Source organism: Microchirus variegatus (assembly GCF_963457635.1).
Source record: "Microchirus variegatus genome assembly, chromosome: 21".
NCBI lineage: Eukaryota > Metazoa > Chordata > Actinopteri > Pleuronectiformes > Soleidae > Microchirus > Microchirus variegatus.
This window is the reverse complement of record NC_139822.1, coordinates 12,178,633-12,201,952: the sequence shown is the minus strand read 5'-3', so window position 1 is coordinate 12,201,952 and position 23,320 is coordinate 12,178,633. Positions and strand designations below refer to the sequence as shown.

The window sequence follows — 23,320 nt, the reverse complement described above, 5'->3', positions numbered from 1 at the left end:
AACCCTTTGATGCACAACATGGGTCATAATTGACCAGACTAATCTAATTCTGTTTTCAAATGTGTGTGATGTAAATTCCCTCTGACAACCAGAAATGGCCTATGTTCAGATCCTGGATTATTTCACGTGTTTCCATTTGCTACTCCTTTTTTATTTACTTTGTTTTGACAATGTTTGGAAATGTAGCAGTCATTCATTTATATCAAAAAGTTGCACACTACAGCTTTATTAGAAAAGGTTTAAAATGGCTTGAGCCTTGTTGTACTGAATCTCAACACAATGATACACAAAGACATGTGCACAGTATGCATTGCAGACATTAAACAAAATATGTGATTGAACTGATTTGTATTGTTTTTATGGCTTTGAAGGAAACGATAACAAGTATAATTCAAAAAGAAAGCACAAGTTGCAGTGACAGGGGACTATCTGATCCGTCTGCTTACATTGTAGACTCATATCTGATTCATATCTGATGTGTTTCCACATACAAATACAACAAGGCCTGGATCTGATTAGACGATATCTGGTTCCATGTGCTTTTTGTTTTCCTGCTTACACTGTCACGTGCTACAGAATCAGGAATTTCAGAATTGGGTCAGATGCACTGTGCAGAGTAACCTTTAAATGCAAAGGTGGTCGAATGACAGACAGATTTCTCTTTGTCGTTGTTCTCTTTTGCAAGGATTTCGACATTTCACAATAAGGCAACTTTCACTTAAATGGTGGCGTGTGCAGAGTGTGTGTGTAAAGTTTTATATCAGGCAAAGAGCAGCACTAAAAGTCAATCAATGATTCACCTGATGATTGTCAAAGATTAACCCTTAGAACACAGAACACTTTTTTTCCATTACTACACTCTTAGAAATAAGGATTCTTCTACAAGGGCTGAGGTTCTACCTGGAACCATTTGCTTCTGAAAAACCCTTTCTTCGGGAAAGGGTTCTTGGTAACACTAACGGTTCCAGTAAGAACCATTTTGATCTAGGGAACCCTTTAAAACCCCTTTCTTGAATAAAGGGTTTTAAAAGGGTTCTTGGTGGAACCCTCCAAAAGGGTTCCAGGTGGAACCTTTATAAAAAGGTTCTACCTGGAGCCAAAAAGGGTTCTCCTATGAGGACAAGCCAAAGAACCTTATATGGTTCTACTTAGCACTTTTATTTCTAAGAGTGTTTAAACGTACAGTATATACAGAGTATAAGAATGTGCAATATAAAGTGTCTTACATCCTTTTTTTCAGCACAACCTAGGCAATCTGATGAAAGAAAAAATACAGTTTTTGGTTCGTTTTTATGAACAAAAGAAAAGAAAAGAGATCTATTTAATGACTTCTGCACAATTATTGCTACTTTATAGCACTACTTAAAATGTGATATAAAATAAAGCATGACCTTGACTCAACAACCAATTTTTTTAAAGCCTGAATATGTGACCTATAAACACGCACACCCAGGGTGTTCCCACGGCAAATGACCATGGGTGCACCAAATTAACGTGGTTGGATGTTGTTAGACGTTTCACATCTGCCTTGATGTAAGAACACAACATGGTACAACACCCTATATGCATTGTCCACATCAAAAAGTTAGTAATTTAAGTCATTTTCAAAAGCAAACCCTATGATATTATGCAGCCCATAGCATCAGCAGCAGCAGCAGCTTCACTCTCTATGTGAACAACAGCAGATGCAAGGCAGAAAGAATACCAGAGATGTAAAGCAGATCAAGTGGCATATTTCTATGGATGTACATGTAAAAAGTGGTGAAAACATTTTGGCTTATGAAAGAAAAAGAAAGAAGAAAAAAGCAATCTTACTTTTAGGTATTTGAATGTGGAAATGTTACGTATGGTATCTTTAAATCTGATAAATCTGTTTAGCCCTGTTTCATTTTTTCTTGAGCTCATCCTGGGGCCATACTAACATAGTGGATGCATACACAGTGCAACATGCTAAACTCAAAAATGCTTACACAACATTTTGAATTTGGAAAAAAAAATTGAGCTGACATACACCTTTTAGGACATGTGTTGACTTAATTTTATTTACGTTTATTTCTCCCTCTGTTAAAGTGAGTCTGTGTACAATAATAAAAGTCCTAGACCATTTGAATGCTTGACCTATTTTTCCCTTGTTTGTGTGTGTGTGTGTGTGTGTGTTTGTGTGTGTGCATGTGTGTGTGTGTTCCATATAAAACCCAAGTTCCTCTCGTTTCCTCCTCACTCATTGGTCGTGCACCTGTCTTTATTCCTCCTCAACTTCTCTCATTCTTTGCAGCAACAATGGCCACATCTGGTAAGGTAGGTACATATTTTAATGTTTTAAGAGTGAATAAGTGATAAATCAGTTCTGAATATGAACAGAAAACAAAAATAAACCTCACAGAAACATGTTTAAGTGAGCTGTTTTTTGTTTTTTTGTGTGTGTATGAGTGTCCTAAATGTAAGTAATACACCAAGTTTTTAGCATGTTTTTTGGACATGCATTATTTTGTTTTTTCAGTGGTTTATAAAACAAATAATATGGAGATATATAGATAAAACAGTAATTTGTAATATTTCTATCACTGGGTATTTTGAAATTCAAATATAAGTTGTATTTGAAGAATGCCAAGTGTGGCCTTGCTTTGTTTTGTTTTTTTGTTTTTTTTAATATATTATTTGACTGTTATGTAATTTGACATCCAGGTCATCATGTGCAAGGCAGCAGTTGCCTGGGAGCCCAACAAGCCTTTGGTGATTGAGGACATACAGGTCGCTCCACCACAGGCTGGTGAGATCCGCATCAAGGTGAGGAACATCTATTTATCAGAAGACACACACACAAGAGCACAAGTTCGGTTTACATGACTTCAGGCGACATTGTGTGTGTGTGTGTGTGTGTGTGTGTGTGTGTGTGTGTGTGTGTGTGTGTGTGTGTGTGTGTGTGTGTGTGTGTGTGTGTGTGTGTGTGTGTGTGTGTGTGTGTGTGTGTGTGAGAATACATGTAAATCAGAGCAAAGGTCTTGAATGATCAGTGGCTCCCAGCTGTATACACACACACACATATATATATACATACATATATATATATGTGTATATATATATATATATATATATATATATATACACATATACATATATATATACATACATATATATATGTATACATACATATATACACATACATACATATATACACATACATACACACATATATATACACATACATATATATATATACATACACATATATAAATACATATATATATATAAATACACATATATACATATATATATACATATGCATATATAAATACATATATATATACATATACATTTACATACATACGTACATATATATACATACATATATATATACATATACATACATACGTACATATATACATACATATATATATACATATACATACATACGTACATATATATACATACATATATACATATATATACATATACATATACATACATACGTACATATATATACATACACATATATATACAGGCCTATAGATTTCATTGGGTTTGACTAAACTAATAATACAAATATATATAGTTTTCAGCACAATGGATCTTTGACCTTCAGAGTTGCACAAAAGCAGGCTTTGAAGCATTGAAGCAGAACTGCAACAAGCCATTTAACCCTCACAGTGACTCTGAAGCTGAAACCCTGCATAGTTCTGCTTTAATATCAGCTGTGGTTGTATGCCCCACGTTACCCAACATGTTCAAAATGAATCAAATCAGAAATTTCTCTCAACAAACTTTGTCTTGTGTACAGATTGTCGCAACAGCTGTGTGCCATTCGGACCTTTACTACCTGTTAGAGAGTATGCCTAAAGATGGATTCCCAGTAGTCTTTGGCCACGAAGCAGCTGGCATTGTAGAGAGTGTCGGGCCTGGAGTGAAGGAATTTCAGCCAGGTCAGTTAACGCTAATAAAATCTATGCTGTTGGTCCAATTGCTCACATTTGCTTTCCTGTTGTGCTGCGTTAACATCAGTTACAGCAAAACGTGCAAACCCTTTTTTGAGTTTTTATCTTGTACACTGGCTTATTTCTCTGGATTTCAGGAGACAAGGTGATCCCTGTGTTCCTCCCGCAGTGTAGAGAATGTCGCTTCTGTAAAAGCCCTAAGACCAACCAGTGTGAACTAGCAGTGTAAGCCCTTTTTCGTTTACTTCTCATCTCTTCATTCATTCAGGGTGGTGCCAATCCCGGCTGAGACAGGGTGAAATGGACAGGTCGTCAGTCCATTGTAGGGACAACCAAGCATGCACACAGTCACACCTACAGACAATTTAGAGTGTTCAGTTAAGCTGTGCACCTTTTTTGGACTGTGAGAGAAAACAACTTGGTCTTGGTTATAGCTAACCACCCCCATATGACCCCTGGTTGTACCAGCTACTGTAAACAGTGTGTGTTCACAGCATTATGTCATTTTCAAAATTCTTCTCACCCGCGTCATTATATCTTGCATCAGAGATAGTGAGCTTAAAGGTGCCATATGTAAGAATGTGGCCAAAAACGGTTACTACATTCAAATTCAAAATACCGAGGTCTTTTAGGTTTCGTTTTCTGACGTAACTGGCAACCCGTGGTTGCTCGGCAGCTGAGACTCTACTGATTGCAATGATTGGTAGACGGTGGTAGGTGGCGCCACATGCCAAAACATGATTTCAAAACATAAACATGATTTGCAGTCTGCAAAATATTTTTTTTAATGCAAATATTTTTGGCTGTACTGTTGTTGTTGGTGAGTTCAGTTTGTTATATGAACATTATTCCTGAGTCTCTGTGACATATTAGGAGGATTTTATGGCCAGTATTTTTAGATTTATTACATAATGCACTTTTAACTGTCCACAGATAACAGATTTTCCTGGCACTAGTTTAGTTAACTTCACACTCCTCACCACACTAATTTGATTGTCTTCTGATGTTATCTCTAACCCCTCCCACTGTGAATCAGCACCAGGCTAACTTCACCCTTACCCACTCACTTATGCCTAACACTAGGACTGGGCGTCATGAGATAAGTTCTTCTGAGGCTGCAGCAAAGAACGCTTCCAATAGTGACACATGTCATGTATATCGCTCAAAGAACAGAGGTGATATACATCTGGTGACATTCACATGACTTTTGTCAACTGCATGAATCAAGTCCCAGATTGTATTTCGATTTGAATACATTCTCTGTTCAGGGATGCTGGTCATGGTGATGTGATGGGACCAAAGGACTCCAGGCTCACTTGTAAGGGAAAGAAGTTAATGCAGTTTGCTGGAACCAGCACCTTCTCAGAGTACACTGTCGTCAACCAGATTGCTGTGGCTAAGATTGACCCTGCTGCCCCTCTGGATAAAGTCTGTCTCCTTGGATGTGGCGTCAGCACTGGATTTGGAGCAGCAGTTAATACTGCTAAGGTGAGTGTCTTACTCTTGATGAGAGCTCAGCATGTCAAACCAGGCCAGACATCTGACATTACATCAACAGTATCAATAATAAGGGTTTATTATTCTATAGAACATCAATAAATGCAGCTTTAAATACCATGTTTGCTCCTCCAGGTGGAGCCAGGCTCCACATGTGCTGTGTTTGGCCTGGGAACAATAGGTTTGGCTGCAGTCATGGGCTGCAAGTTTGCCGGAGCGAAGAAGATTTTTGCTGTTGACATCAATCCAGACAAGTTTGAAAAAGCTAAGGAGTTTGGTGCAACTGACTTCCTGAACCCCAAGGATTATGATAAACCTATCAATGAAGTGCTGGTTGAGCTGACCGGCGGAGGAGTGGACTTCTCTCTGGAATGTGTCGGCAATGTTGGAGTCATGGTGAGACGGACAAAGAGATTGTTTTGTACATCGTCTAAAGATGGTGAACTATTTAAAAAATAAAAATTCTTGCAAACCTCTCACTTCTAGCGCAGTGCTTTGGAATCGTGCGTGAAAGGCTGGGGTGTCTGTGTTCTGGTTGGCTGGACGAACATGCATGACGTTTCTACCCGACCCCTTCAGCTTATTACTGGACGCACATGGAAAGGCTCCATCTTTGGAGGTAGGACAAGAGTCGGTCGAAACCGTGACAAAATAAAACACCACTGTAATTCTCTTGCTTGCCATAGTTGATTTGTTTACATTTTTGGTAGACGGTCACAAGGGACGCTGTCTTACCTACAAAACCTTGCCTAAGGAGGGAATAGGCTACATGATAGCAAGGGTCACCAGTCCATCACATGACCAACAGAGACAATAATTCCCTCCCACAGTAGAATTGGACTCCAATTACTTAACCCCATGCTGTGTGCAGGAATGTTCCAGAAACCTTAAGGGCATCTTCTGTGGTATTCTGTAAATGATGATGCTACATTATGGGGTCAATTACCTGTGTAGCCTTCTTTGTAGACCCGTCTTTGGACCATGGTAGAATGAGACGGTGTATTTTGTATTTATTGTGTGTTCTCTGTGGCTCAGGATTCAAGAGTAAGGATGGTCTGCCTGAAATGGTTAAATCCTACATGGACAAAAAGGTGAAGCTGGATGAGTTCATTACTCACAACATGACCTTGGCCCAAGTCAACGATGCCATTGAACTGATGAAACAGGGCAAATGGTATGTTCATTCATACTCCACTATTCATGATGATTAATTAGCCTGGAATACAATGTTTTTGTTTTTGTTTCTGCTCCACAGCATCCGGACAGTCATGAGTGTTTCTCCACAATGAGACTGTGATGTTTTCAGTGAAGCCAAAATCTGGAAAAAAAAATCAGAAATGGCCTATGTTCAGATTCTGGATCATTTCATGTGTGTCCATTTGCTGTACCATATCAACAACAACAAAAAAAATCACACTACAGCTTTCATTAGTCAAATGCTGATGGAATAAAATACAAGGGCTCAGTTTGTTTTTTTGTTGTTTTGCCAATTCATTTGAACTATTATACAACTATTATAGACACAAAAGGTCATCACTTGTTCCTGGTCCCATTCCGGACATTTCCTGAAAATTTCGTGAAAACATACACCTCCTCTATAATGCAGAACGCAAAGGCTCAAACAGAGCTAGAGTGACTGGGTAGCTGAGTGTACGAGCTGCCATCTTGGTGGAGTTGTGACCTGGTTTAAAAGAGCAGAGCTGATTGGAGATGACTGACAGCTGAGCAACCTGATCCCACACCTATAACCAAGCACCTGGCAGGAAGGATTCAAATCCATGACAAGTTGTGACACATTTAAGATCCTAGTATTAGATATAGGCCACGTTTAAATGAGCTTTTTAAAGCGGAATTGATTTCTTTTTATTCAGAATTAAAACTCTATTGTAAACACGGCCAAAGTCTCATCTGGACTCTCTGAATACTTACATAAATAGTTGTTACTTTATTGCCTTTATTCCTTGTCAACATCTCTCCCACTCTGCTGAAAAAAATGGCTACATCTGGCAAGGTAGGTTCAAGATTCAATCTGAGCGTGTTTAGTTCATGTATATATGTAGGTAAAGAAACAATATCATCACGTTGTGGTTGCACATGTGTTGTGTGTGTGCAAATGGATATGACATACTGAGGTTTGTTGGTGGTTCTTGGCACATGGGTTATGTATGCTTGTTACAACCTTCCCAGTTTGTCTGCTCTCATGACTTGGAAGACAGTTGGAATCTTCCTTGCTCGTGTGTGTGTGTGTGTGTGTGGCAAAAACAAAATCACTTTATCGAACCCATCCAGAAAATATGGAAAACATTTATGCAGTTTTAAATGTGATAAAGGTCTATTCAAGACAATGCTTGATCATTACATACATGTGCTTGTATTGAGTTAAACTCGTTGACGGCTTGCTTAAAAGACCACCTTTGAGTCATACCATTCCAAATGCCAAAAATTATTATTATCATTATTTGACAGACATAAAAACAACAAAGCTGATAGCGTTGTCGGACTTTTGCATAGGACTCTAGAGCCATGTTTCCACAGACTGGATTGATATGTGAAGAATAACCATTCTTGGGAGTAGCAGAGTAAAATGGTCTGGGTGGAGCAACAACTTTTTTTTTCCTTTTTCTTTTTTTTTATTGGAGCATACCATATTAAGCTTAAGTGAGAGTTCATTCCCTCTTACACACTGGTCTTGCAGCTGTCTTTATTTCTCTTCAACATCTCTCATTATTTCCTGGAAAGAATGGCCACAGCTGGAAAGGTAGGTATAATATTCTATATTTCACAGGTCTGCCTATGTCAGAAACAAACCATAATGTAAGCATGATGTGTTTGTGTATGTGATATTAATTTATTGTCAATGGATGTGATACACAAAGGTTTTTTTGCTGAGTATTTGCACATGGATGATTTATTTTGTTAAAATGTTTCCCAAGTCCCTGTCCCAGTAACATGTTGTGTGCCGACACATAACTTTGCAGTGAACCATTTCAGGTTGGTTAGTTAATACCTACTGTGGTCTTGCTCCTGCATTGTGTGCCGCAGCTGCTGTATCAGCAACACAAAAAAACCAGTCCACACTTTAAATTCCTATTTCATAAATACATGGTGACATTTGTTTCCATTAGGAATAGTACTAAAATAACCGGCCCCAACAATTTCATTCTTGGCACCCTTTATTTGTGGATAGCAGAGTAAAATGGTACAGTATGTTCTGGGTGGAGCTAGAAGGGCTCCACCCAGAACAGTCGGCTGTGTTTCTTCAGTGCCCACAGTCACACAAAGCTTGACGTCTTGTTGAGACAAACCGAGCAGGAAAAAGAGCTACTGGATGCCCTCCATTATTGGACGTCCTCCAACAAATCTCAGATTGTCCCTGTTGTGTCATGTTCATTGTTGTTGCAATGGAACAGCCCACACTCCGCCTATCAAGTACACAAACTGTTTTCAGTTGAAAGGCAGGCCTGATGCAGGGCTATACCGCTCCAAACTGAACCGTACTATCATGTCAACATGGCATTGGTAGCTTACACATCACCCACATATGACCTCACAAATCTGATCATGCCAAGAGTGTGCAAAATTGTCATCAAAGCAAAAGTACTTATAATGTAATAATGAGACTTTATGTTGGTTGTTTCATGTGGGGTTCACTGACCTCCAGGTCATCACGTGCAAGGCAGCAGTGGCCTGGGAGCCCAACAAGCCTTTGGTGATAGAGGACATAGAGGTAGCTCCACCACAGGCCAACGAGGTCCGCATCAAGGTGAGATGCATCCCTTTATCACAGATAAATGAATTGTTCTTGAATCGAACGGCGATTCTCCATTGATTTCATAACGGGCCAAGAACACATGTTTACCAAATGTTCAAACGAGACGTTACTTTCAATGATCCTTGCCCTCTGTGCAGATCGTGGCAACAGCCGTGTGCCACTCAGATCTTTACTTCCTGTTCGAGAGTATGCCGAAAGACGGCTTCCCAGCAGTTCTTGGCCATGAGGCAGCCGGGATTGTTGAGAGTGTTGGACCTGGAGTGACTGAATTTCAGCCAGGTCTGATAACACTTTCAAACTCAGATTTTCACTTGCCCACATTTGGCCTATGTCGAAAATAAACTTTTTTCACATTGGTTTGAAATGTATTTCACTTGACATGGGTTTTGAATTTCAGGAGACACGGTGATTCCTCTGTTCATGCCCCAGTGTAGAGAATGTCGCTTTTGCAAAAGCCCGAAGACCAACCAGTGTGAACATGCATTGTGAGCTAAGTTTTATTTTCCTCCTCATCTCCTTAATTCATTCAGGGTGTGTTTATTAGGGTTACAGGTATCACCCAGCAATACCATCATAACAGTTATAATTCCTGTAATTCAGGAATAGAAGGTGAGACACTGAAACGTGGGTCGACTTGTCTGGAATGTATTAATTGCACATGCATTCATCATCTTCCTGATCACTTTTCCCTGGGTTGTATTAAGTTTTAAGAAACAGAAACTTTTGTTATATTTTGTGCAGTTATGTTTTGCATATTCATATTTGCATGTCTCATGAAACCTCATTATACAATCCTGAATGGCTGGTAAACATGTCCCTACTATTAAAAAGTGTGTGCAGACAAAGCACATCTTGCATTGGAGTTCACTATCTTAACTGTCCATGGATGGATTTTTTCCTACCTTCCGTCACCGGGCACTAGCTAACTTCATGAATTCTCCCCGCTCCAGTCCTTCCAGTAGCATTTTCTCAGCCACTTCATGGCTTGGATACTATATCTCAGCTCCTCACCACGATAGTTCGATTATCTTCTGATGTTAGCTCACCACACTCCCTGCTCAGCTGTCAAATTAGCACAAAAGCTTACTTGCCCTTCACCCACTCACTATGCCAGATTTGCAGAAATGGAGGGAAAACCCTTAAGACAAGAAGTGGTGGAGACTCTGGGACTTTGTCCTTGTCAGTAGCATGAATAAGAACAGGGACACACACAAAATGTGTTCAGCTGCCTGGTCCTGAAACATGCCTGGCATGCATCAACAATCCTGCTCTCTTGGAATTGGAATATGATTTTTTTTTTCCCATTACACCCTGGGATGTCAAGCCTTGTCCTTTCACTGTTCTCAGAGATGGAGACTCTCATTTCCCTGCTGATTTTGATTTGTACAAACATGTACGACATGAAACTTTGATGTTCCCTGGCCTACTTTCATAACGGAGACCACAAGATCCCGCTTTGTAGGTAAACAATCACCAGATAAGAGCAGGTTGGACCAGGCACCTGGCATGTCAAGACCACTTTCACACATCTCTGGTGAAATGTTGATATCCATGTGCTTTCAATGCCAACTTGGTGCACTCCGTTTCCCTGAGGAAATGCTCAGCTGACATTGTGACCAACCCAGCTTTTGTGCCTGAGAGGGTGTTTTCATATTCTCCTGATATCTCACATGAGCAAAAGTGGAGTGTGTTATGTTCGGCAAAGGCGGTGTGTATGTATATTATTTTACCAAGTCTTTGAAAGATGATGGAATTGTTTATTGGTCCAAAATCTGTAGTTTTTTGACTGTTTTATTAGTCTGTGTCCTTCCTCGATACTATTTCTATTCTTGACATGTGGTGTCAAACCTAAGTTTGAAAGATGGAGGATCTTTGGAGACTGAGTTTTCTTGGCCATGTGTCTTTAAACAAGCGACCATGTGGTCTCCATTCAAGAAGCATGATGACGCCATCTTGAAAGAACTGAGGCTCAACAAATCGAATAGTGAAGATTGTTGCTGTGGCTTTCTCAAGTCAACAGAATAATGTAAGTGTGATCTCCAACCAGACTCTTCGTTTTTTTGCTATAGGCATGTGAAAAGAGGTTGTTTATCTTAATGATGCCACCACGCGTGCAGTTTATAGTGGGGGCTACAACCTGGAAGTGAAGGACTTGTACAGCAGCCAATCAGGATTACCTAGTGAGATAAAAGCATGTGAGGTTGAAACAAGGCATACATCAATTTTTAAATATTTAAATATTCTTTCTTCAGGGATGTTAGTCACGGTGATGTGATGACACCAAAGGACTCCAGGTTAACGTGCAAGGGAAAGAAGGTACTGCAGTTTGTAGGAACCAGCACCTTCTCAGAGTACACTGTAGTGAACCAGATTGCTGTGGCTAAGATTGACCCTGCTGCCCCTCTGGACAAAGTCTGTCTCCTTGGATGTGGGGTGTGCACAGGATTTGGAGCAGCAGTTAATACTGCTAAGGCAAGTTTCTTCTTCTTGTTAACAATTCAACATCTATTGATGGAGAGATGATAACGATCCCAAACCTAAAGTAATGTGTACGTTTTAAATTATGTTATCCTTAGTAATCAGGGCTAACGGTTGTTCATTATGGAATAAAGCATCACAAAGTATGGATTGAAGTGTCATGTTTACCAGAATGTTTGCTCCTTCAGGTGGAACCAGGCTCCACGTGTGCTGTGTTTGGCCTGGGAGCTATAGGTTTGGCTGCAGTCATGGGCTGCAAGTTCGCCGGAGCGAAGAAGATTTTTGCTGTAGACATCAATCCAGACAAGTTTAAAAAGGCTAAGGTGTTTGGTGCAACTGACTTCCTGAACCCCAAGGATTATGATAAACCTATCAACGAAGTGTTGGTTGAGCTGACTGGCGGAGGAGTGGACTTCTCTGTGGAATGCGTCGGCAACGTTGGAGTCATGGTGAGACAGACAAAGAGATTGTTTTGTAAAACGCTAACTACTGTTAAGATTGTTTCTTACAAACCTCTATGACTTTCTACTTCTAGCGTACTGCTTTGGAATCGTGCGTGAAAGGCTGGGGTGTCTGTGTTCTGGTTGGCTGGACGAACATGCATGATATTTCTACACGACCCCTTCAGCTTATTACTGGACGCACATGGAAAGGCTCCATCTTTGGAGGTAGGACAAGAGTCGGTCGAACCCGTGACAAAATAAAACACCAGTGTAATTGTCTTGCTTGCCATAGTTGGTTTGTTACTTATCATTTTACATTTTTTGGTAGATGGTCATAAGAGACTGTCTTACCTACAAAACCTTGCCTAGGGAGGGAATAGGCTACATGATAGCAAGGGTCACCAGCCCATCACATGACCAACAGAGACAATAATTCTCTCTCACAGTAGAATTGGACTCCAATTACTTAACCCCATGCTGTGTGCAGGGATGTTCCAAAAATAATGTGACCCAGGGGGACCGTACATTAAGCTGAACCAAAGCAGGCTATTGGAACTGGGCCTGATTTCAAATCACAGCGTCTTCTGTGGTATTCTGTAAATGATGATGCTAAATTGTGTGGGGTCAATTACCTGTGTAGCCTTCTTTGTAGAACCGTCTTTAGACCATGGTAGAATGAGACAGTAGACGTATTTTGTATTTATTGTATGTTCTCTGTGGTTCAGGATTCAAGAGTAAGGATGGAGTGCCTGAAATGGTTAAATCCTACATGGACAAAAAGGTGAAGCTGGATGAGTTTATTACTCACAACATGACCTTGGCCCAAGTCAACGATGCCATTGAACTGATGAAACAGGGCAAATGGTATGTTCATTTATACTCCACTATTCATGATGATTAATAAGCTTGGAATACAACTCACAATTCTGTTTTTGTTTCTGCTCCACAGCATCCGGACAGTCATGAGTGTTTCTCCACAATAAATTCCCTCCGACAATCAGAAATGGCCTATGTTCAGATCCTGGATTACTTCATGTGTTTCCATTTCCTGTACCTTTTTTTTCTTTACTGTAGCATTCATTCATTTATATTGGAAGGTTGCACAATACAGCTTTATTGGAAAGGGTTTGATGACCAGCAGCTTTGTTGTACTGAATTTCAACACAATGAGACAATAAAAGGGCTAAACGATTGCTTTAATGGCTCCGTTTGGTTTTTGTTGCTTTACAGTATATGTCATTAAACTAATGTGTAAACCCTCCTGCATATTTGGAACAAAATGTTGTCTTTATTTTCTTTAGCTTAACATGACAAATGGTGAATGGTCTGTATTTATATAGCACATATTTGAGTCTTGATGAACATTTGATGCTGCTTTACTCTATAGTTTGTGTTGTTCACCCATTCAGATCACTCACACATTTATACACCTAAGTAAATCACTTTTTCTATCAGGGAGTGGGAATCAAGCTCACAACCTTGAAGAGTTCATTATGAGCGAAGCATTTCAGTCAGACACCAGGCATTCTGAATTGATATGAGATAAACTATGCAATAATGCCTTGCATTAAAGCTCACATAGAGTGGTACTATCGCACATATGTTAGTTATGGAGGTCTACTTACATACATTAACTTGTTTTTATGGTCAAAAACCTCCTAGTTGCTGTAAAGGAGCCGAAAGAAATCTCTTTTCTGAAGCTCTCGTCAGTTGCGCTATTTCAGACTGAGCTCTCACACCCAGAAGACAGACTGTGTTGTGATTGGCCAGCCAGCGTAGAGCCTTCCCAACTGTCTTGTGATTGGCCGATACCCGGAAGTGACATAATCAGCACACCAGCTCTCAGAAGTGCAGCGCCCCCCTCTGGAGTGGTGGATGCACTGCTACTCATTATCAAAAGATTGTTTTAACAATGTTTAAAAATGGCTTCGTCACGACTCCCCCGCCGCAGTCCCTTTTATGACTTTGACCCAGAGTCAGAAGACACTGTCGCTCGTGAAACACCTCCACAACGGACATTCTTCTTCTGCGGTTCAATGTACGAGGTAATGACGCAGAGGCACACTTAAAAAACAGCGTTAATTGGAACTTCCGGTCTAGGTCTGCTTTAAAGGCCACAACACCTAATTTATCAGTCAAGAGTGTTTCATTAACGCACTCCACATCAGGACTCTGAGATGATGTCACATATGTGTGTGCATCAGGTGGATTTTACTTCAGTGTGATACATGGGCAGGGAACCTGACTACATCGATTAAAGAAGAGCATCTCAAGGGCAAAAATTAATTAGTGGACACATACTACATAATATACTAAGCTCTCCAATTGCTGTATATGGCATGCATTTCTCTTGGAAGCATTCGATGTTCGATATAAGTGATGATGATGCTATTTCAGGTGGTATTGGCTCAGTTTTGAGAAGATGTGCAGTTAGAAAAGGTATGCAGAGTATGCAAAATTAGAGTTACCTCATCGTATGAGGCTGCCATTGGGAACAACCACCAGTTTTGATGCCATTTGAAGATTCCATCGGTTCTCCAACACACTTCGAAGGGAAAGGTGAGGTGAGCTATATTCAGCTGCAAACAAATATTGCAAAATGTTACACACTGTATCTTTAAAACCTCTTTAGACATATTTTAACTTGAAGGACTGTTAAGAACTGAAGGCTGGGTCAGCTTAGGACAGCACAAACACACATAGTTCTGACCTTAGAGGACTGGCTAATGTGTTCCCACACACTAGTACAGTCTATTTGACACATTCAAAGTCCCAGCCCATCTGAATATTACGTAACTTTTTTTTCCTTTTTTTTTATTGGAGCGTACCAAATGAAGCTTAAGTGAGAGTTCATTCCCTCTCACACACTGGTCTCGAAGCTGTCTTTATTTCGCTTCAACAACTCTCATTATTTCCAGAAAAGAATGGCCACAGCTGGAAAGGTAGGTATAAGATTCGATTCATTTCACAGGTCTGCCGATGTCAGACAAACAAACCTCAGTCTCAGTGACCATAATATACGCATGATGTTGTTTGTGTATGTGATTTTAATTCCGTGCCAATGGTTTTTTTGCTGGCTCTTTGCACATGGATGATTTATTTTGTTAAATTGTTCCCCAAGTCCCTGTCCTCATTACATTTTGTGTGCTCAAATATGACTTTGAAACTATCCAGAGTTTTTTTGATCAACTGTGTGGCCAAAGCTTGGCAAAATCATAGAAAACAGAGCAAAAGTTAGTTAGTAAATACCTAGTGTGGTGTTACTCTTGCTTTGTGTGCTGCGGCTGCTGTATCAGCAACCCAAAAACCGGTCCACACTTTAATGACATATTTGTGGGTTCACCGTCTTCAGATGACTGCTTTCTGAAGGACAGATAGTAAAAACTTTTCACCAGTTCAACTGTAAAAGTAAAGAGACTAAAGAGATGAAATAATGTGACTTAATGCTGGCTTTTTAATGTGGGGTCACTGACCTCCAGGTCATCACATGCAAGGCGGCAGTGGCCTGGGAGCCCAACAAGCCTATGGTGATCGAGGACATAGAGGTCGCTCCACCACAGGCCAACGAGGTCCGCATCAAGGTGAGAAACTCCATTTATAATTTTTAATACATGTAAAATTCAGAGCACAGGTCTTGAGCGTGCAGTGGCTCTCCACTGGTGTCGTAGCATGCCAAGTACTGCACTTATAATAACTAATCAACAATCCAACTAAATAAATCATTGATCAACATGGCCTAGCCTTATATCTCAATATAATGCTCTATTGTCACGGATGACAGAAGAGCTTGATACGTTTTGCTTACTTGTGATATGGTGTACTTGGGTGTGGTATGTTTGGTTTGGCTCAGAAAACATAAAATGTTTGTAAAAGAAGAGCGAGGCTGCCCACTTTTGTACTTTACACTACAGCAATAGCAAAAATTGAGAATTGAGATTCATCCCAAAGAATGCCAGGTTGTTTCTGCTTCTGAGTTTTTCAGCCAGTCCAGGTTTACTCGTGTGTGGCCGCTCGATCGTTCAGACAGATGTTTCCTCTTCCTCTGACAACTATTTGTTTCGCCATCACTGCCACAACGTCTAAAATTCCGCTGTCGCTGCCTTTATTTTATAGCTGGTACGTGGCTAGGGGCTTCCTGTGCTAAAGTGCCATAAAGTATTCCCTGATTGTCACAAGACCTGACACTTCGTGACACATCCTGATTCTGAGGAATCCGGGTCAGCAATCCTGATCTTGCAAGGCTGGTTTTCTACTAAAAAGACAGTAGGGGGAGTAAAGAAAGCCACTAATCTCCCCGCAACTACCCACTTAACCATCACAATGACTTGTGTTATGATTGAAACATAACTGATATCTAAAGATTTCATAGATTTCACAGATATGGCACTTTTAGCGACCTTAGTCGGCTAAAAGTTATAATTCCATTAGCTGTAGCCTGCGAATATGGCTAATATTAGCTGTACTATATACTTGTTTTGGTAAGAACATACAGTAAGTGACTCAACTTAATAAGAAACCCCCTTTAAATGAACATTGTCTTCTAGATTGTGGCAACAGCGGTGTGCCACACAGACCTTTACCACCTGTTTGAGGGTATGCATAAAGATGGCTTCCCAGCAGTCCTTGGCCACGAGGCAGCCGGTTTTGTCGAGAGTGTTGGGCCTGGAGTGACGGAATTTCAGCCAGGTCAGTTCACACTTCCACTCCCTCACATTTGTTTCCCAGTTATGTTGTGTTCACATCACGTGCAAAGTAATTTCAGACATATCAGACTCAATATGTTGCGTTACATTGTCGAGCTTATTTTCTCAAATAATCCAAAAGCCAATGGAAAATCCATATGGCTTTTTTGTCAAGGGAACTGCAAATCCCCTACTGCCTATATGACTACATCATTCCAGCAGTACTCCATGTCATTATATGCAAATGACAATGACCTGAATACATTTGATATCGCCCTATTTTCAATTTCAGGAGACAAGGTGATTCCTCTGTTCGTCGCCCAGTGTCGAGAATGTCGCTTTTGCAAGCATCCTGACTCCAACCACTGTGAAAAGGGATGGTGAGCTTATCTTTTTCTCCTCAATCAATCAGAATATGTGTATCATGGTACGCACTCATAAGCCAAGTGGTTTGGTACGGTACACATTTTTGGCACCCTTCCCTTGAGGTACCAATACCTTCATGGTGGAGCTAGACCAGCTCACAAACAGCCAAAAACCGAGCAGGAAAAAAGAGCTGCTGGATGTCCTCCATTGCTGTCTGTTGTGTCATGGTCAATGAAGTCCTTTGTTGTCATTGGACTGACTAATAACCTCAGAGAGACTCAAATATGTCAAGCCTGATTGGCTTGTTGTCCTGTTAAACAGCACGTTAACTGTTCACAGTAGGATCTTTCCTATTATCTGTCACTGGCATCTGGAATCCTTCTTCTCTGGTCAGATCGGATGAGTTGTGGTGTCTTTTCTTTGCCACGACACAGCTTTGATGCTACACCTTGGCTCCTCACCTCTGGAGTTCAACTGCCTTCTGACATTAGCTCTCCACACTGACCACCTGACTGTCAAGATGCCACACTATCTAAGGTCACTCTCTCATAATCACTACTCCAAGCTCTCTGGAATGGAGAAACAACACCGCTAAAGGGCCATTTATACTCCATTTATGTCCATTTTATGTCCGTCACAGAGATGGACGAAATTCCCTGGTAATTTGCCTTAACAGATATTTTGTCACACATTTTCAAATCAGTGTTTACAGTGATGATTTCATGAAATTAACCTAATAACAGAAAATGTCTTTTATAATGCTCATGTTAAGAAAACATTCTTAGGCTGCATTTTGATTTTAATAAATACTCTTTAGGGCTGCTGGTCGCCATGATGTGATGTCAGCAGTGGACTCCAGGTTAACCTGCAAGGGGAAGAAGATCCTGCAATTTATGGGAACCAGCACCTTCTCACAGTACACTGTGATGAACCAGATTGCTGTGGCTAAGATTGACCCTGCTGCCCCTCTGGACAAAGTCTGTCTCCTTGGATGTGGGGTCTGTACTGGATTTGGAGCAGCAGTTAATACCGCTAAGGTGAATGAGCCTTATACCTGATGAAATTAGTTTATCCCAAACCACCGAAATGAATTACTAGCTTAGACAACCATTTATGAACTGCAAATATCTATTTTAATAAGGGCAAAAGGAATTTTATTTTTGTATGAAACATCCATAAATGCTATGTTTATCAGAGTGTTTACCCCTCCAGGTGCAACCAGGCTCCACATGTGCCGTGTTTGGCCTTGGAGCCGTGGGTTTGGCTGCAGTCATGGGCTGCAAGTTCGCCGGTGCCAAGAAGATTTTTGCTGTCGACGTCAACCCAGACAAGTTTGAAAAAGCAAAGGTCTTTGGAGCAACTGACTTCCTGAACCCCAAGGATCACGATAAACCTGTCAGTGCAGTGCTGGCTAAGCTGACCGGTGGAGGAGTGGACTACTCTCTGGAATGTGTCGGGAACGTGGGAGTCATGGTGAGACATTATAGAGAGGGTTATATTAAGATTAGTTGAAAAGTGACTAAATAAAAAAAGTGCACTCTTCTGTGGGCATTTTAACCTCTGACTTTGTGCTCTTTCTACCTCTAGCGCAGTGCTTTGGAATCTTGCGTGAAAGGCTGGGGTGTCGGTGTGCTGGTTGGTTGGACGGACATGCATGACGTTGCTACTCGACCCATTCAGCTTATCGCTGGACGCACATGGAAGGGCTCCCTGTTTGGAGGTAGGCGGAAGCATCAACCGAAACTCACACATGTAGGCAGGTAACTTTGAAAACAGGATGGTTTACCCCTCCAGTTATATAAAGGTTTTTCAAAGACATCTTTGTCCAAAAGAAAACACACAAAAAAAACAGTTTTAAATGCTGTTAAAAGCGAGTCAACTGGTGGCGATATTAGCGTTGGGAGCCCGGCCAATCCGAGTTCATTGATATGCATGAACGTTTCCATGTTGTTGGGACGTGAGCGTAACAAATCAGCAAAGATGGTATCATGGACGATAAGAGTCAATCAGGAAGTGAATGCAGATAACTGCATCATCATCATTTCCAATGGGTTGTTTTGCCTGTTGGTACTCAAATGCAGTCCAGGAGTTTTCAATCAAAAGCAGAACCAACATGTTTTTAAACCTCTCAATTTTTATTGTAAACGAGCCGATTGAAATCCTCTTTTCTGACGGTGTTCCTGAGTCGCGGTATTTCAGAGTGAACTCTCACCCCCAGAAAACAGACTCTTGTGATTGGCCAATACTATTCAGCACATGCGCTCTCAGAAGCGCAGCTCCCCCCTCTGGAACGGTGGATGCACTGCTCCTCATTATCAAAACATTGATTTAACAATGTTTAAAAATAGCTTCGACGCAGTCCCTTTTATGACTTTGACCCGGAGTCAGACCCAGAGTCAGAAGACACTGACGCTCGTGAAACACCTCCACAACGGACATTATTCTTCTTCTGTGGTTCAATGTACGCAACTGGATGTGCCCAGACTAGTGCCCGGAGAACCGCTGTTTACGTAACCGGACCGTGTTTTTTTCAGAGATTTCGCTGAGCCCCGAGATTACAATAAAACACAGCGTTCTCAGCAGTGGCTGAAATGTTTGTCTCTTTGATTCACTCAGTATAGCAGTGTCTTGTTTTCAGTTTTTCAGTGTCCGGTTCTCTGAAACGAGTGAGATACTGAAACAAATGTTGAAAGAGAACGGCTGGGAAATGGACTTTGAGATATCTTTTGAGAAAGCTCCGCAGGTTCATCTGCAATGACAGGAGTTACACATTGGAGCTTTAACACTATAATTTCCGTGAAGCTTCTTTATGACTTTAATCTTAAATGTCTTTTTTAACTTATTGACAAACAGGTCACAGTGTGTATATATCCCCTCAAAATAATATTCATCTGCTGGTTCACCTCAAGGATTTCTTCTTTCCCCAACTAGTTTTAATATTTTACACACATTGCTGTCACAAAGTTTAACGCAAGCACAGGCACATTGTAGATTTTGGATGAGCATAAGCTGTGTCCTGGCTTCTCTGTGGCCACCAGTCATCTGAGGTTTCCCACGCTACTGCATTTCAAGGGAGAGAGCGTTAGAAACAAGCTCCAGCTGCGTCTTCACCTCACCTGAAACTGATTTCATGAGCCACCTCCACTCCTCCCCCTCCTCCTCCTGCAGTTGACTGCCAATCACATCCACCTCCACAGTGTCTACTCTAAACCCAAGGACACGATCATTGATTTCATGAAGTTGGCACCAAACACGGACTGTTACTGAAGAAGTAATATTGACCGAGTGGAGAGGAAAAACAAGTGGGTTGTGTGTTTGAAAATAAACTGTGCTGCCAATCAAATGCAAATGCAGTCTCCGAGTCCATCAGTGTCTTAACTTATTAAGAAAAAAAAAAGCATTTTAATGTTTGCTCCTCAGTGATGACTCTACAGGAGTTGTCAGAACTTTAAAGGTGCAATATGTAAGAATGTGGCCAAAAACCGTTACTACATTCAAATTCAAAATACAGAGGTCTTTTAGGTTTCGTTTTCTGACATAACTGGCAACCCGTGGTTGCTCGGCAGCTGAGACTATACTGACTGCAATGATTGGTAGTCGGCGGTACGTGGCGCCACATGCCAAAACATGATTTCAAAACATAAACATGATTTGCAGTCTGCAAAAGATTTTTTTTAATGCAAATATTTTGGCTGTACTGTTGTTGTTGTTGAGTTCAGTTTGTTATATGAACATTATTCCTGAGTCTCTGTGACATATTAGGAGGATTTTATGGCCAGTTGCTTTAGATTTATTACATAATGCACCTTTAAGTCTGGTCAAGAAGGGGCCGGTCATATAAAAATAAAAGTCCAACTATGTGGGGAAAGAAAATATGAGCTTAAAATTATCAAAAAATATCATGATATTCCATTATGATACCGTAATTTGTGAGAATATTTCGCATAATTTCAAAATAAAAGTGTTTTTTGATGCAGCGTTTGAAACAAAACGATATATAATTAACAATAAAATACATTTATGATGCAAAATTAATGTATAAATATCAGAAATAGACAGAAATTGATGTCTTGTGATTTCTGTATTTTAGGATGGTGAATTCAAACATTATGTATAACATATTGTGTTTGTGTTCTCTGTGGCTCAGGATTTAAGAGTAAGGATGGCGTGCCTGAGATGGTGAAAGCCTACATGGACAAGAAGGTGAAGCTGGATGAGTTTATTACTCACAACATGACCTTGGCCCAGATCAATGATGCCGTTGAACTGATGAAACGAGGCAAATGGTATGTGTTCATTCATACTCCACTATTCATGAGAGTGGCCATGTAAGAGAATGAAGTATTAACAAGTGTTCTGTTCTGCTTCTGCTCCACAGCATTCGCACCGTTCTGAGCGTTTCTCCACAATGAGACCACTACGTTGCAAGTCATTTAACCCTTTGATGCACAGCATGGATCAAAGTTGACCAGACTCATCACATTTTCTTATCTCAACTTGTCTTGTCTGACAAAAGGAACAGAAATTTGCCAAAATAGGCAAATTGATTACTCTAAATTGACCGTAGGAACCCTTTTTGGTTCCAGGTAGAACCTTTTAAAGAGATTACACCTGGAACCTACCGTCCTGCCTAGAACCATTTTAAAACTCTTTATTCAGGAAAGGGGTTTGAAATGGTTCTCTGGACCAAAATGGTTCTTACTGGAAACGCTTGAAAAACCCTTTATTCGGGAAATGGTTTTTCAGAAGCAAATGGTTCCAGGTAGAACCTCAGTCCTTGTAGAAGAACACTAAGAATGTATGTGGAGAATGAAGCAGTAGACGATGAGTGAGTGTGTTCTTCTAATGCACTATTTTTACATGAAATGACCTGTATTCATGTACTGGATTGTGTAATGGTTCCATTGTCCATAAACTTTGTAATACACTAATATCATTTAATAGTATCCACTGTATTTCTACCACTACTCCTTGGACCAGGTCACAAAACCATGGTCCTTTTCTTTACTTTACTTCACTTCCTGCTCAAGGAGTTTTATAAAGCACATGTTGATTCATTCAGATGAGGGGTAATGCAGTGTTATGCCTTTCTGTTTCCACTTTGGAGAGTATGCATAGCTTACTTATGCATTAAAATGTCTACTTGTTGTTGTTATGTCTTTTGTTTTATTGCAGACCAGAGTGGAAAACCATGGGAATGAATCCTCCATAAGTATCTTGTACTAAGCAATTCAGTTGTGCTTTGCAAATGTGCTTTGAGACAAATAAGACATGGGAAACTATTTTACTTTGTTGTTTTTTTTTGCAGTCCTGCAGTGGTGACCAGGCTCCTTCACAAATTTTCCATCCAACTGAGGCATTAGCTTTGTAGTTATTAGCTTGTCCACCTGTTTTACATTTACTTGTGAAAGCTGCTTTTTGGACCCACACATTCTGCCAAAAAGCCTTATCTTCTATCTCCAAACCATGTTGTCCCTGCAGCTTTTCCGCATTGGGTTGTTTTGGCCTGTAGTGACCCTTGGCTTGTGTTTAACGCAGTATCAAACTGTCTTGCAGGCAGAACAGGAGGCTTTTAATAGTTAACTACTCAGAAACTGTAGTTATATATACATGTTTTCAAACAGGAAAGCAGGCTATCTATTTGTTGTATTATAGGTCCAGTGTGAAATTATGCTCATTTAGCAGAAATTGAAGAAAAAATAATTACACAAAATCACTTAATTGTATGTCGGTCACCATTATAGTTACCAAAATAATAATAATAATAATAATAATAATAATATGTGCTTAATTTTCATATAAAGTGTTTCAGGGATGGTTGTTCTGTATCTGTCCTAATTTTACACAGTACTTATGACCTTTTACATACTTTACAATATTCCACATTACAAAAAACAAGTACTGGGCACTGCGTTAACGCACTGTAGCGCATGGTGCGTATCCATGACGACTGACTGGAAAAAGACACGCGTGACGTCATGTTTACGTGCGGCGACACAGGAATCCACGCACCGTTTACCAGTGAGCTCCGTTAGCTGCATTAGCTCGTTTCGCGCCTATAGTCGAACTGGAACAGTCTGTACAAACAAATAACCAGCGTACCTGTGTACTGCGTATGTGTGCCTCTGTTTTAAAAGTTTAGCATTAGAG

At 40.4% G+C, this 23,320-nt stretch overlaps 3 protein-coding genes across 3 annotated transcripts; all 3 read left to right on the top strand.

The window, feature by feature from the left end:
• Window positions 1-2,280: 2,280 nt before the first annotated feature.
• LOC310942337 (alcohol dehydrogenase 1-like) lies at window positions 2,281-6,718 on the top strand (the record flags this gene model as incomplete). The annotated part of the gene is made up of 9 exons (XM_083907712.1): window positions 2,281-2,298; window positions 2,686-2,787; window positions 3,779-3,920; window positions 4,070-4,157; window positions 5,201-5,420; window positions 5,565-5,825; window positions 5,916-6,048; window positions 6,465-6,603; window positions 6,685-6,718. 9 exons carry the CDS (start codon window positions 2,281-2,283, stop codon window positions 6,716-6,718), a joined length of 1,137 nt encoding a protein of 378 aa, XP_083763838.1.
• A 1,397-nt stretch (window positions 6,719-8,115) lies between these two features.
• LOC310942334 (alcohol dehydrogenase 1-like) lies at window positions 8,116-13,301 on the top strand. The gene is made up of 9 exons (XM_083907709.1): window positions 8,116-8,187; window positions 9,091-9,192; window positions 9,339-9,480; window positions 9,599-9,686; window positions 11,454-11,673; window positions 11,868-12,128; window positions 12,215-12,347; window positions 12,848-12,986; window positions 13,072-13,301. Exons 1-9 carry the CDS (start codon window positions 8,170-8,172, stop codon window positions 13,103-13,105), a joined length of 1,137 nt encoding a protein of 378 aa, XP_083763835.1. The 5' UTR covers window positions 8,116-8,169; the 3' UTR covers window positions 13,106-13,301.
• Window positions 13,302-14,993: 1,692 nt separating this feature from the next.
• Window positions 14,994-22,231, top strand: LOC310942335 (alcohol dehydrogenase 1-like). Its single transcript, XM_083907710.1, has 9 exons — window positions 14,994-15,064; window positions 15,602-15,703; window positions 16,667-16,808; window positions 17,097-17,184; window positions 17,988-18,207; window positions 18,383-18,643; window positions 18,758-18,890; window positions 21,318-21,456; window positions 21,549-22,231. Exons 1-9 carry the CDS (start codon window positions 15,047-15,049, stop codon window positions 21,580-21,582), a joined length of 1,137 nt encoding a protein of 378 aa, XP_083763836.1. The 5' UTR covers window positions 14,994-15,046; the 3' UTR covers window positions 21,583-22,231.
• The last annotated feature ends 1,089 nt before the right edge of the window (window positions 22,232-23,320 follow it).

Excerpts from the sequence above, each read along its gene's own strand:
- LOC310942334 (XM_083907709.1), top strand. Across the intron at positions 12,348-12,847 it reads GAAAGGCTCCATCTTTGGAG|GATTCAAGAGTAAGGATGGA; the intron begins GTAGGACAAGAG and ends TCTGTGGTTCAG. Across the intron at positions 12,987-13,071 it reads CTGATGAAACAGGGCAAATG|CATCCGGACAGTCATGAGTG; the intron begins GTATGTTCATTT and ends TCTGCTCCACAG.
- LOC310942335 (XM_083907710.1), top strand. Across the intron at positions 15,704-16,666 it reads CCAACGAGGTCCGCATCAAG|ATTGTGGCAACAGCGGTGTG; the intron begins GTGAGAAACTCC and ends ATTGTCTTCTAG. Across the intron at positions 16,809-17,096 it reads AGTGACGGAATTTCAGCCAG|GAGACAAGGTGATTCCTCTG; the intron begins GTCAGTTCACAC and ends TTTCAATTTCAG.